General features: G+C 56.5%; 1 protein-coding gene across 1 annotated transcript in view; it reads left to right on the forward strand.

Moving 5' to 3' along the window:
- Positions 1-13,992, forward strand: part of SH3RF3 (SH3 domain containing ring finger 3) — a 213,866-nt gene extending 199,874 nt beyond the window's left edge. Inside the window, exons 12-13 of the mRNA XM_032652281.1 lie at positions 6,611-6,942; positions 11,421-13,992. Of these exons, the coding sequence (XP_032508172.1) occupies positions 6,611-6,942; positions 11,421-11,589 (501 nt within the window). The 3' untranslated portion in view covers positions 11,590-13,992. The remainder of the gene's footprint in view (positions 1-6,610; positions 6,943-11,420) is intronic.
- Positions 13,993-15,057: the final 1,065 nt, after the last annotated feature.

Raw genomic sequence — 15,057 nt, forward strand, 5'->3', positions numbered from 1 at the left:
TTAATCCCCTTTACCTATTTCTCCCCTCCCCCAGCCCCCTCCCCTCTGGCAACCAACAGTTTGTCCTCTGTATCTGTGACTCTGTTTCTGTTTTGGATTATTTCTTCATTTGTCTTGTTTTTTAGATTCCACATACACATGGAATCATACAGTATTTATCTTTCTTTGTCTGACTTATTTCACTTAGCATAATACCCTCCAGGTCCATCCGTGTTGTCGAAAATGGCAAGATTTCATTTTTCTGTGGCTGAGTGTATATATACACATTGTTGCCCATTGTATAGATGTACCACATCTTCTTTATCCATTCATCTGTCAGTGGGCACTTAGGTTGTTTCCATATCTTGACTATTGTAAATAGTGCTGCAGTGAACAAGGGGTACATATATTTTTTCTAATTACTGTTTTTTTCTTCAGATAAGTACCCAGAAGTGGAATTGCTGGAGCATATGGTAGTTCTGTTTTTAATTACTTGCTGAACCTCCATACTGTTTCCACAGTGGCTGCACCAATTTATATCCCCACAAACAGCGCACAAGGGTTCCCTTTTCTCTACACCCTCACCAACACTTGTTATTTCTTTTCTTCTTGATAATAGCCGTTCTGACAGGTGTGAGGTGACACCTCATTGTCGTTTGGATTTGCATTTCCCTGATGATTAGTGATGTTGAGCATCTTTTCATGTGTCTGTTGGCCATTTGTATGTCTTCGAAAAAATGTCTATTCAGGTCCTTTGCCCATTTTTTTATTGGGTGGTTTGGGGTTTTTTTTTTATACTGAGTTGTATGAGTTCTTTATATTTTGGATATCAACCTCTTATTGAATGTATGATTTGCAAATATCTTCTCTCATTCAGTAGGTTGCCTTTTCATTTTGTTGGTGGTTTCCCTTGCTATGCAAAAGCTTTTCAGTTTGATGTAGTTCTGTTTGTTTGTTTTTGCTTTTGTTTCCCTTGCCTGATGTGACAGGTCCAAAACAATCTTGCTACGACTGATGTCAAAGAGCATACGCCTATGTTTTTAGGAGTCTTATAGTTTCAGGTCCCACATTTAAGTCTTTAATCCATTTTGAGTTTATTTTTGTATATGATGTAAGAAGGTGGTCCACTTTCATTCTTTTTCATGTAGCTGCCCAGTTTTCCCAGCACCATTTATTGAAGAGGCTGTCTTTTCCCCACTGTATATTCTTGCCTTCTTTGTCATAGATTAATTGACCATATAAGTGTGGGTTTATTTCTGGGCTCCCTAGTCTGTCCCACTGATCTACGAGCTGTTTTTGTGCCAGTAACATACTGTTTTGACTACTGTCGCTTTGTAGTATAGCCTGAAATCAGAGACTGTGATACCTCCAGCTTTGTTCTTCTTTCTCAAGATTGTTTTGGCTATTCAGGGCCTTTTATGTTTCCATATGAATTTGGGGATTTGTTCTAGTTCTGTGGAAAATGCCATAAGAATTTTGATAGGGATTGCATTTAATCTGTAGACTGATTTGGGTAGTATGGGCATTTTAATGACCTTAGTTCTTCCATGAACGTGGTATATCTTTCATTTATCTGTATCATCTGCCGTCACTTTCCTCAGTGTCTTATGGTTTTCAGAGTACAGGTCTTTCACCTCTTTGGTTAAATCTATTCCTGGGTATTTTATTCCTTTGATGCAGTTATACCTGGGATTGTTTGCTTTGTTTGTCTCTCTGATAGTTCATTATCAGCAACAGATTTCTGTGTATTGATTTTATATCCTGCTACTTTGCTGAATACACTTATTAGTTCTGAGAGTTTCTTGAAGGAGTCTTTGGGATTTTCTATATATAGTATCATGTCATCTGCAAATAGTGACAGTTTTACCTCTTCCTTTCCAGTTTAGATGCCTTTTATTTACTTTTCTTACCTAATTGCTGGAGTTAGAACTTCCAGTACTGTGTTGAAGAACATAGTGGGCATCCTTGTCTCGTTCCTGATCTTGGAGGAAAAGCTTTCAGCTTTTCACCGTTGAGTACGATTTAGCTGTGGGTTTGTCATATGTGGCCTTAATTATGTTGAGGTATGTTCCTCTATATCTACTTTGTTGAGGCTTTTTATCATGAATGTATGTTGAATTTTGTCAAATGCTTTTTCTGCTTTTATTGAGATTATCATATGATTTTTATCCTTTGTTTTGTTAATGTGGTGTATCACATTGTTGGATATACATATGTTAAACCATCCTAGCATCCCTGGAATGAATCCCACTTGACATGGTGTATGATCCTTACAATGTGTTGTTGGATTCAGTTTGCTAGTATTTTGTTGAGGATTTGGGCATCTATATTCATCAAGGATATTGGCCTGTAGTTTTCTTTGTGTGTGTGTGTGGTGCCTTTGACGGGTTTTGGTATCAGGGAAATGCTGGCCTCATAAAATGAACTTGGGAGTTTCCTTCCTCTTTAGTTTTTTGGAATAATTTGAGAAGGATGGGTATAAGTCTTCTCTGAATCTTGGGTAGAATTCACCTGTGAAGCCATCTAGACCTGGACCTTTGTTTGGGGGAAGTTTTTTGATTACTGATTCAATTTTGTTACTGGTATTTGCTTTATTTAGATTTTTCTATTCATGATTCAGCCTCGGAAGATTGTATGTTTCCATTCCCTCTAGGTTGTCGAATTTGTTGGTGTATATTGTTCATAGTAACAATTTGTTACTCCTTTGTATTTCTGTGATGTTAGTTGTAATTTCTCCACCTAATCACCATAGGATAATGAGGAGATGACGGTGAGGACATGGCACTCATAGGCCATGTTACAGGTTAACTTCGTTTTAATGAAATGAATTGACTCCCTGAAAAATTTAATGTCACATTTTATAAATGAAATTCTATTCTCTTTGACTTCCTTTAATTTCAGAGATAATTTTCCGTAATTTTAATTGACTTTTAACTGGCAACACTTCTTAATTTAAGCTTTAAATTTTTTTTCCTTTGGCCAAGTTTTTGCATTAATATTTTATGAAACAAGGCCTCTGGGGACAGACACTACCATTTTATTATTTGTAAAATGTTTTACAGTTTTCCTATAATGAATGAACGTCTCTTTTTTTAATATTAGATTTCCAGATGACTCTTTTAAAGTAGGATGTGACTTTATTTCAGGGTGTGTGAGTGTGTGCCGGTGTGCTTGTTTCCCTAATGTCGCCTGTAATCCCTTCTCTAACGTAATGACATTGTTTGTATGGGAGGCAGAGTGCAGACCCAGGTGTGTGTGTAGCGTGAGAGCCGGAGCTTCTCATGCCTGCAGGCCTGGCTCCCACCCATTCCTATGCCTGGCGTGGCTGCCGTGCCTGGTGAGCTCCTACTCAAACGATGGCCCTTGCCACCCAATGTACAACTGGGGAGGGCAGCCTCGCCTGGGAGCCAGCTAGGCAGCCAGACACACGGGTCAGAATCTTCACCCCCGTGCACCCCAGCACTTCATAGCACGACTTTAAGCCCATGCCTGTCCCCTGGGCTGAGACACTTAGTAGGTAGGGGACACAGTCTCCTTCTTTGATCACCTTCCCATGACGCTGGGCCCTTCCCTGTGTCTTACCTGTCTGCCGTCTTCTGGAATCACTTACCTGGTTGCACAGGTGACCATCGGCTTCTAATTGATCACTTCCTTGGTTCTAGATCAGAACCATTTCAGACCTGCTGAATCAGAATCCTTGAGGGCAGAGCCCCACATCTACATTTATCGAACTCCCTGGTTGGTTCTTTGTACCAGTTGGAGCCGAGAGCCCTGTGTTGGTCCCTGGGCTCTCCCAAGGCAAGGCAAGGGTTAACAGGAAGTGAAGTTGATTTTATTCATTTAACAAAAATGTATTGGCAGGGAATTCCCTGGCAGTCCAGTGGTTAGGACCCCACGCTTCCCTGCCAACGGGCCCGGGTTTGATCCCTGGTCGGGGAGCCAAGATCCCATTAGCTGCGTGGCCCTGCCAAAAGCGAACAAGCAAAGATGTATTGGGCGCTAAAGATCTTTCAAACTTGTTTTTTTTTGCAAACATTTAAAAATATCCAGACACACCATAAAAACAGCAACAGAATCATATTTTGTGAGGACTGTAATAGTTTAAACCAGCTCTCGCACTGATCTTAAACACTCGGTGAGCCAAATGCAAAGCCGGGACTGGACCGGGGCTGCCCTGGGCTCCCGGCGTCCAGTGCACAGCCCGCCGGGGTGAGCTGTGTCAGGGGAGGGGCAGGCAGGGTGGGGGCGGTCAGTTGCACAGGGAGCCGGGGCGTCGCAGGGGAAGGGCTGGCCCAGCTGGGAGCGAGGGCCCCTTTCTCTGGAGATGTGCCCTCCGCCCCCCGCAGCCGGTGGGGGGACGGGGCATTGTGTTCCCACAGTTCAGATGTTTGGGGTCCCCCAGCAAGGCTGAAATGACTGAGCCTCGGTCATTCAGAGGGTCACTGGGGTGGAAAGTGGCCCGTGCTTAGGGGAGGGGAATTTAAGCCAGGTGCGGAGGGGGGCTGTGAGGAAAGCGGTGGCCCCGAAAAGCAACAGGGTGCGATTGCCCACGGCGCCTGGGCTTGCGAAGGCCCGGGAAACCCCAGCAAACCCGTGCTCCTTTAGCATAAGCTTTTGGCCCCGATCCACCCCAGCGCGCGTCCTCCCTCTCCTGCCGCCCGTGAGGGGGCTCATCGGCGGGTCCTCGGCTGCGCCCACAGACCAGGGCGGCCCGGAGGGGCTGGACCGGCCCCCGAGCCCGCGCTCCGCTCCACGGGGTGTGTGGACGCGGACGTCTGGGGCGGGCAGCGTCCGCCGAGGTCAGTGGGAGGGTAACCGGTGGTGACTGACCACGGGGACTGACAGGAAATCCCCCTGCGTGTGGGCGCCCGGCTCCAGACCCGCAGCCGCCAGCCTCCTGCGCCCTCCCTTACCGGGGCTCCCGTGGGTCCGCTCGGCGGGCGCGTATCCGGTGCCTGCAGCATTCTCGGCCCGGGCTGGACATGGGGGCGCCGGGACGTCAGGGCCATGTCCCCTGCCCGCATGGTGTTCTGGGGCAGCCCTGGGACGAGGCGGGGCGGGTGATGGCCTCCCCTGTCGTGGATGGCACCACAGGGCCACTGGCAGCCCTGGGGACCCATCATGTGGCTCTTAGTTTTATTCACCCGTGTGCGTGCTTACACACGTGTGCACACATACATGCACACACAGCATGCATATACATACGCACACGCACACATACATGTACCCGCACACACATACATGCACACACGTGTACACACACGCACTACACATATACATGCGCGCACACTTGCACATACACGCATACACGAACACATATATACACACATGCATACACACATCCAGTTAAATCACCTTTAAGAGTTTTGGACTTAGGATCGCATTTGACCATTTGATGCCCTGTGGCTTTTTTGCCTGAGACCCAGCAGCATTTGGGTGTCTGGCTGCGGCGTGGCTCCCCTTCCAGATGCCCTGAGGGCCAGGGCCCACCGGCCCACCGGAGCCAGTGCCTCTCCTGCTGGTCTCAGGTTAGGCCACTGTCATCCTGGGAGCCGCGTCCTCCACATGGTGGCCACGGGAGCCCTGCTACTTGGAGGACGGGGACGCCTCTGAGCCATCTGCATGGTGCCCCCCGGTGGCCAAACGACCGAAGCTCTCCTAAGTGTGCCACACGCACAGATCTCTCTTGAATGTTGGAAGAGGGCTGCCCTGTGACACGTTCCCTGCACACCTGCTCCCCTCCAGGCCAGGGCTCGCCCGTGCCAGCCGTGGACAGCATGCAGGACATCAGCTTCCATCCTCCCTATCAGTACCAGTGCTGGGAGTAGAGAAAAATGTCAGATTTGTTCATACTAAAGTGTTATTGACTTACCTTGAGGTTATGCACGTCTCTACTAAGGCACTTTAAGGGGATTTCAGCACCACTAACTGTCCCCAGCTCGGGCGGGCAGAGGGGTCCCCATCCAGCCACCGTAGGGTCCGGCGGGCCCCGTGACCAGAGCAGACTCTGTGGCAGCCATCACCGACTCAGGAGCTCAGTGTCAGGCTCCGTGTGCTGCCTGTATCACACCACACCCCGTGCCAGCTAATCCGCATCCAAGTCAGAAAAGTAAATCCCAGGAGGGTCATGGAACTGTCTAGATTCTAAGACGAGCACACTGCTCTGGAAGCATCTCTGCGTGTACACACTCCTCCACACCGCTCGCTCACACGTGCGCACACACGCGCACCTCGGTTCCCTGTGTGGCACAGACCACACGGTGCTACCAGGGCCTCCAGGTGAGGCTGTGTCTGTACATATGGGTTCTGTGAGCCCGGGGCGGGGGGCGGCTGACGTGGAATAACCAGCCCCCCACCCCACCTCCAGGTGAAGTTTCCAGGCTGGAACGCGGTCCCGTGATGGCGGGGCTGCTGTCGGATCGGCACCTCCAGGCCTGGGTCTGTGCTGGCACCTCTGCCACGTCTGGGGAAGGAAGGAGTTGGGAAGGCTTTCCGTCTCCGCCGTTCTCCTCCTCTGAGCATCTTTACGGGACCGTGTTTAGAGCTTCCTGACAGGGTCCTACCCCCTCGCTGACAACGAGGGCCTCCGGGAGAACTAACCCACTTGCCTCCGTTCTGTGTGTCTCTCTAGAAAGACAAGAAGCCCGGGCTTCTGAAGCTGCTGGCCGGCGCGTCCACCAGGAGGAAGTCGCGCTCCCCGCCGTCCACCTCTCCCACCCACGACCCCCGGGCAGCGGCGGACGCCTCCCTCCAGGGCGCGGTGGGGCCCGAAGTGTCCTCACTGTCCGTCCACGGCAGGGCCGGGTCCTGCCCCGTTGAGGGCGAGATGCAGGGGGCCTTGGGGTTGGAGCCGCTGCACAGGAAGGCAGGCTCCTTGGATCTGAGCTTCCCGTCACCGTCCCGGCAGGCCCCTCTCTCCGCGGCCGCCATCCGCCCCGAGGCCAAGCTGCTGCCCAGAGAGAGGTAAGGGTGGGCCTGCGTCCTCCCGGGCCTGGGTGTGGTGGTCTGTGAGGTCTGGAGCCATGTTGGGGAACAGGGATGACGCAGGTTTCTGCGGTTTCAACCTGCCAGGCGGCGGCCCTCACTATCTCATCAGCTCAGATATAACAGGAGCGTGTTTCACGTTCTGAGTCCATCTGGGTCCTGAGTTTGTATTTACAAGGGATCCATCGGGAAATCTGGTGGAACTGATGGTGTCCTGAGCCCGAAGAGTGAGCAGTGGAGTGAGGGACCTGCACCCCCTGCCCCGAAGGGACCCGCAGTGACCCTGGGCTGAGTACCCCGTAGGCCTGAGCGAGCCCCGCCCTGGGGAAGCTCTTCCAGGCTCGGCCCACTCTGACACCTGGCCCCAAACCGCCTTCAGGGGTACACCATGTGAAATGGCCGGTATTCGTGTTTTTTGCCAAAGACAACAATTTCTTAGAGTTCAGCATAGAGTTTTCCAGGTCAGGAAACAGTCCCCCGAGGCCTCGGGTGGAAGCGGCCAGAGGCTGGTGTCCTGCTTGTGGGCCAGCCCGTTTGAGTCATCGGTCCTTAGAGAGCCTCAAAGAGGGCTGAAGGACGCTCAGGGGAGGAAACGCTTTCCTTTCTAAGTGCCCCTCCTCCTGGGAGAGCTGCCTAAACGGTGAAAAGGGGAGCATCTCCTGAGCGCGCAGTCCTGGCATTTCTGACAGATCCTTCCCCCGCTCGGCCACACTGACCGATGCCAGCCCTTCCGTCTGGCCTGAGACGCACCACACACGTCACACGCACACCCACCATGTACACCACACACCCCCTCCTCTCTCCCTCCACTTCCTTCCCCAAGGGAGCCTCCGCCTTCGAGCAGCTCTCCCACGTCAGAACCTTCTTTCTGCCACGGGACCAACCCAGCTGCCTGTGATTTCTGAATGGGGGTCACGGCCCCTCCTCCGGGTCCCAAAATTGGGGGCTCTGAGGAATGACAGGTCCCTAAACGTGTCGAAGCTGCTCTCGTGTCTCCCCTGGGTTTCTGCCTTCCCAGATCCTCAACTTCTAGACTCCACAAAAGGCTTAAACACCCTGTTGTAAAGAGATCATGGGAGTCTAGGATTAACTAGGAGGTTCAGGGAATTACTCCCATTAGCTGACCGGATTAACTGGGAAGTTGAGGGAGTTACTCCCGTTAGCTGACTGTCCTAATTGGGGATATTGTACCCGGGGCCCTGGGCGCCCTCCTGCCCCCAGCACCCTGCACAGCTCCTTAGTGACCACTACTGCCTAGCGCGGCCCTCACCACTCCCATGTACCGGCCCCCAGCAGGCCGGAGCCGAGGATGTGACAATGGCAACGTCACCTTCAGGCCGGGGCAGCTCCCGAAACACCTGGACTCGGGCCGGTGGGTCACACTGACCTTGCAGCTGTGACCAGAGTCCTGCACGGAGAGCGCACCCTCACTCACACCCCAGCCCCTGTTTGGGGGCCCGCCAAGGGGGGCTGTACATGAAGGGCAGGCTGGGCTCGGTCCACGCCCCCAACATGCACCACAATCTTGCAGCAAGAGAAGCACCTGCCACTTAACAGCCATTCACCCAAACGAGTGTCTGCTTTCCGAGTCCCAGCCCCTCCGTACAACGTGGGGATGGTAGTGTCTGGTGGCTATAACGGCCACAAAACACCTAGATTAACACCTGGAAAAGGATGAATGCGCAGTGAACGCCAAGGGCAAAAACAACCGTAACAATGCATGAGATGACATGGGAGACGACGCCGTGTGACATGACGTACACGACAGGGAGGCCGTGGTGAGGGCCGTGGTCCCCCCACCTGTTCACACGCCCAGTCTGTGTGTCCTCACCTCTCGCCGGCCTCTCAGCTGTTCGGCTCTGTTGGGACTTAGGAGTTTCCTGCTTTGATCCACTGTGGGTCATGGGAGGCTCCCAAAGACATCTGTGCCCTAATCCCCAAACCAAGGATAAGGTGGCAGGTGGACCAGGCAGCTGACCCTAAAGTGGAGAGATCGTGCAGGCCCCGTGGCGGCCCGTGTGGCCTCAGGAGTCCTCGCAGGTGGATGAGGAGCTGGGCCCGCCGTCCTGGCTTTGAGATGGAGGGAGAGGTCTCCACCGGAACGCCGCAGCCTCTGGGGGCTGGAGGAGGGGAGGGGGCACAACCTGCCCCGGAGGCTCCATCCCTCGACTTTGCCCCGTGAGGCTGTGTCGAACATCGGACTTCCGGAACCCCCAGATGAGACGTGTATGTTGTCAGGCACTGTTGTGGGAATCCGTCAGAGCCGCCACGGGAACCCAAGGCATGTGTAGACCTTAGAGTTTGGTGTCCAGGGTGTATTCTTATCATTTTCAAGGTCCTGGAGGGACACCACTGTGATGCCCACAGCCCCCGACCCCGGACCACTCGCCCTCATGGGGACCGACACGGGGGCTCTGAAGGGCCCCTCCGGTGACACGGAGGATATGCCCAACCCCACAGGCAAAGCGACTGCATCTGCCGCGGTCGGATTCCCTTCGAATTCTGCACCTTTGATCCGTGAGTCGCGTGACGCAGCTGCTCAGGACAGTCTCTGACGTGTGACGCCAGGATCGTGCCACTGTTCGCTTGGCCCTTTGGGGCCACTGAGCATCAGTTTCTTTCAGCGTCTTGGAAGGATCTGGACAGAAAACTGAATGCTGGTCTTGTAGACGTTCAGCCCACATCATCCGTCCGGGCTCATTAAATCACGGGATTGCTCAGAAGCACCAAATTAATTTTTTTCTAGCAAATTACACTTTTAAAGTTGCTTGTTTCACATCTGGCAGTTGAGGCAAAAGCTAAAACTTACGTTGGGAGCGTGAGGAAAGATCTCGACGCGTTCTCTCCTGGCGACTGGAGGGAAGGGGGCGGTGTTTGGAGGAGGGGGATGGGCAGGAAGCCGGGGTTGGGGGGAGGGGGGGGCGGTGCTGGTCCTGGCAGTCCTGCAGCCTGGGCGCCAGGGTGTGGGAGCTGCAGTCTGTGTGTGCTGGCTGATCTCACGGGCGTCGCTGTGTTCCATATCTGCAGGGACGCGGGGCTGGGAGGGCAGGAGCGGTCGTCCCCTTCCTCGCCTCGTCCACTCCCTGAAAGGGACCGCGGTGGCCACTGTCCCGGCTTGCACGCTGCAGGCACCTGGGGAGGCCGGTCGGCCTCGCGACCCGCTTCCTCTCTGCCCCCCGCTTCCACCGCCTGGAGCGGGCTGGGCCCGTGAGCTCCTAGGGCCGGCCCGGGTCTTCTGCACCTGAGCGTCTTCCCCAGGGGCCAGGGTCAGGCCAGGTGCTGCCAGGGAGGAGGGACAGGAGAGCCTGGAGTTCGGATAGCATGGGGAGGTGGCCAGAGGGAAGGGGGAGCACAGTCTGCACCTCTGGCCCAGGGAGGCCGCCTGGGCCTTTCGGGACTCAGAGGAGGACCCGGGCCCTGAGGGCGGGGCTGGGAGCGGGGAGCCGAGGACGGAGGGCGCCCTGAACGGCTCTCCCCGGCCCGGCCCACAGATGCTCCTGCTCTGCCAGTGCCCACGGCAGGGCTGCTGGCCAGACTGGGCCCAAGAGCAGGGGACGGGGTCAGCTGTGTGCGAGCTCCTGGCCGCTGCTCCTGCGACCCTCCCAGCAGCCCCCCCCTTCGACCCCCCCGCCACGAGGACGCGGGGGTCTGGTGAGGAGGGAGTGGCGGGCGGTGCCCGGGGACGGCAGGGACAGGCAGGCCCAGCATCCGTGACCGGGAGAGGCTGGTGCGCTTGCGGGGGGGCGACGGGAACACAGAGCCTCTTCCCGGCTTGCCACTGGTCCGAGCCGCGTGCTTCCAGTGGAGGAGGGCGGTGTGGATGGCGGGCTGGAGGCGGAGGGAGAGGAGCGAGCCCGGCGCCCAGCCGGTCCGTGGGGAGGCCTTTGCTGACCCCTCCCCTCCCCTCCCCCCGCACCCAGCCCGCGGGGTCCGTGGTGCCTACGAGCTGGGGTTCGCAGGCAGCGAGAACAGGCGGGCCTGCCGGCCACGAGACCACCCACAGTGAGGATCTGCGCACGGAGTCCCCAGCTCACCTGACCAGTCCTGCCCCCCGTAAGGGTGGTGGGCTTGGGGACAGCGGGACGCACGAGCCCTGTGGGGTCCCCGGCTGGAGGGGGCTGCCGGCAGCTCTGCCGGGCTGGGCGGCAGGGAGGGATGCGCACGGCCGGTCTGCCCTCGCCCTCGGGCGTTTTAGAGCAAGGCTGGTCCTCAGAGCCGCCTCCTCCCCTGAGGCTTCCTGGGCAGGTGTGGGGTGCAGGCCTTTGTCTCAGATCCAGGGAGCTGCTGAGGCCCAGGGGTCTGTTCCTGGTCGGAGCTCAGGCTCCCGGCAGGCAGAGGCACAGCAGAGACTCACGTCTCCAGGTGGATCTTATGGCACGTTGGTCTGAAAACAGGGACGGAGCCCCGGAGGCCCGGGAGGTGGTGGGCGGCTCACCCCTGGGTATCTGTTTCCCCAGGTACCGCGTGGTGGTCTCATACCCGCCCCAGAGCGAGGCGGAGATCGAGCTGAAGGAAGGGGACGTGGTCTTCGTGCACAAGAAGCGTGAGGACGGCTGGTACAAGGGGACCCTGCAGAGGAACGGCCGCACCGGCCTCTTCCCTGGCAGCTTCGTGGAGAGCTTCTGAGGCTGTGACTGCTGCCCCCCCAGGGACGGAGGTGCAGGGACCCCAGGGGAGCGGCCGCCCGAGGCCCTGGGTCCTTCTGGGGACCTGGTGGGGACGCCCGCACGCGCAGGATCCGGGGGCGAGGAGGTCACGCCTTCCACCCATCCGTGTCCTCTGACAGGGAGAAGACGCCGCTGGGGCGCTCCTCTGCCATCTGCTGGCGGGGCCGGCGGGGGGCAGGGCCCCGCGCTTTGGAGAGCGTCCTTTGGGCGGCTCCGGGTGTCCCGTGGGTCCTGACCCTCGTCTCCGGCTATACCTCAGGCACCTCCACCTGGAGCCTCAGCATGGTGCCCTGGCCCGGGGTCGTCAACTGCCCCGTCCAGGCAAGGCCAGCACATGGCTCCTGCGGGGCGAGGTGGCAGCAGTGCCTCGTGCTTTGCCACCACTGTCCCCTCTCCCTCGTGCTTCTTTCTTACGTCTTTTTACTGCCAAGCTGTTAGACTTCATAAATGTCTAACAGGTCGTTCACTGCCTATTTTTCATACATCTGGTGCTGCCTTTTTGTAAAACTAGTCGGGACTTGGTTGAGCTTGAAAGAAAAAATCTCTGGGGCGACACCAAAGGGGCAGAACTTTTACAGGCACCATGTGAACCTGGAGAGCCAGGTCTTCACAGCCTCGGTGCTCGTGGGGCCAGAGGGGCCTGGGCATTGGAGGGAGTTAGGAAAAGCCCGTGTCTTTCCACCCTTCCAGAGCCCCTGCCGCATCTGGAGATATTCTGACAAGAGGTGGCAGTAAATGAACAGGAGGGTGGACCCCAGGTCAGGAGGCAGAACTTCCCTTCTGCGCTGTAGAGGGGACACCACAGCCGGCACTTCCACTGTCCAAACGTGCGGTTTTTACCACCGTTCAGATCGACTGCCTTGTGACGGTTTCTCCTTTTTTTCTTTAAATAAAATAACTGCTCTGCTCTCAGTGCGCACCTTGGTCTCGAGACCAGAGCCACGAGGATAACGAGGGCTTCGAGGCGTCATGCAGACTTGCAGGTCCAGGGAGCTGGGCGGGGAGGGGCAGCTCTGATCCTGGGACCTTCCCCGTCGGGGGTCCATGAAGGGCACCCACGAGTCCACCTTCCCCCAAGCCCCGACGGGAGGAGCCCGTGAGAGAGACACCTTAGGAATACGTTCCTGTCAGTTCCTAAACCCTCTCTCTCTTTGCAAAGCCACTCAGGGTTAAATCAGGCCGAACACACTAGCCTTTGGCATGTCTCTGCAACAAAACCCAGAATCCCACTCCCCGGCCCGCCATGAGGCCGTGGCAGGAATGCAGTTTTCAGAGTTCCTGTGTTGGGCTGTGACCTGGCCACTTGTTGCTGCCAGGTGGCCCCACGCTGGCGGGTCGCTCCTAGAGAAGAGCGCTCTTCCTCTCTCCAGGACATGACAGATTGACAGAGTTGAGAAATTTGTTCTGAATCAAAGAAAAAAGAATCCGGTTTAAACGCAGGGAGCCCCGTGCACCGAGTTTATGACAGCCAGAAGGTGCACGTTTGTCACTCGTTGCCAGATTAGTTGCTTTCCGTGCACAGAAATCCTGTGCGTGTCTACAATTATGTCATCACCAAAAACATGCGTGGATTAACATGCTGAGTGAGACACGTGTTCTCCAGTGAAACCAGAGCTGACTGCGTCCACAGATGATAGAAAGTCTTCTTTCTAAACGTAGGCAGTCACCAAGCAACACCACAGACCTCTCCCGGCACCGCCCACGTGATGCTGAGAGGCTGGCGCCTGGTGGAGGGGGCACGGCCCCCTGCAGGTGTCTTAGCAGAGTTGTCGCCAGCCTCTCCTGTGTGGAGTCAGGGCTGGGCGCTGGGGCCTCCCCGGGGCCACCAGCGTCAGGGCCTCCTCGCCGGCCAGGCTGCAGGGAGCATGGACACGCACGACCACCCCCGTGCTTTGGGCTGTTTTCAAACCCTTGGTCAGAAAATCAGCCCTCGTGACCAGTGAACCACAGACAGAGCAGGAGAAGAAGCAGACCCTTCTGCCGGGCCGTCCTGCCGGAAGGATGCCCTCGTCCCGGGCACTAAGGTGAACCAACCCTTTGCCTGATACCCTTAGATTCCCCAGGTCCAGACCTCACGCACCGTGCTCGGGATGTGGCCTTTGGGGCAAGGCGACATGCTCTGAGGAGCAGGGTAGAGTCCTCAGCCGCATGCACTGACATCAGGACACGGCGGTGACAGGGCCATCGGGCCATCAAAGGGCCACAGGAACAGTCAGGAGAAGGCAGCCTCACAGCGAGTGCCGGGCTCCGGTGGGAAATTGTCACTGCAGTCACACACATGCACCCCTTGCTTCTGTTAGACACAGACGTCAGTGTGTGATTCTGGAGGGACGGACTGATGACAAACCATGATGCCTGTGTTTCCGAGTCTTTAAATAAAACTGAACGTGGAGAGGCCTGGTGTCTGGATGGGGGAGCAGTCAGGTGGGGCCGGGCCGGGCAGGAGCAGAGTCGGCAGGCGTCCCCCACGTCCCCTCTGCCAGCCTGTGGGCGCACAGCCCTGCCACCCCCGGGAGCTTCCGAGTGGGCCACCCGGGGTCTGTGTCAGGGTGGCGGGCCGCTGAGGGGACCGGGGGCACCAGACAGCCACTCCTGGCACAGGCTGGGATTCTGCCACTGGGCAGGAAGAGTTGAGCCTGGCCAGCGGGGCTTGGGTGGCTTCTAGGGCCCCTGCAGGCCGGCGGGGCTTGGGTGAAAAAGCAGAGTGGCTTTCTGTAGGTGATGCCCCGGCCTCGCTTGTGGGAAGCCTTCACGTCAGCAGTCATTCAAGGCCTGTCGGCCGAGAGTGCCTGGAATCGGCCTCCCAGGCCAGCACGCTCACTACCTGGCCTGTGTGTCTGGCCTCGGGTGCCTGTCCTCTGGAACACGGGGTGCTGCATGCCTGGAACCCACCCGCAGGAGGGGCGTCAGGAGGCTGCCTATCTCCATAGGGGGCGGCGGGGGGGCCTGTCTCCAGTAGCCAGACAGAGGGAGGCCCAGCAGAGGGCCGCACACGACCCAAGACCTGTCAGGGTGTTTCCTGGAGGCGACCCCGCTGCCTTCCTGGCCGGGCCTCCCCCACAGAGCCTTTGACCGTCACATCACTGGAGCTGGAGGGAAGCTTAGCCAGGAGCTACTTCCCTCTTCTACGTGAACGAACAGTAGCGGAAGACGGGTAACACCGCCTGCAGGGTGGGGAGGGGAGGACAGCCCGTGCTGCAGTGATGAAGCCTTCACGCACCCCCAGCAAGCTGGGCCAGAGACACTTCGCCAGGTGGGCCATTAGATGAAGCGCCCAGACCTCATGCTCAGTGCACCCCCAAGACCCATGCCCAAGGCTGGGCGCTGAGCCAGGCCCTCCGTGGAAATAGTGCGTCGGGCCTGAGGGCCGGAGGAGGCAGCGCCGTCATGACCCGCAGGCCGCCTGGTAAGTCTGACCACAGGGACG

The sequence above is a fragment of the Phocoena sinus genome, chromosome 13 (assembly GCF_008692025.1).
Source record: "Phocoena sinus isolate mPhoSin1 chromosome 13, mPhoSin1.pri, whole genome shotgun sequence".
NCBI classification, from domain to species: domain Eukaryota; kingdom Metazoa; phylum Chordata; class Mammalia; order Artiodactyla; family Phocoenidae; genus Phocoena; species Phocoena sinus.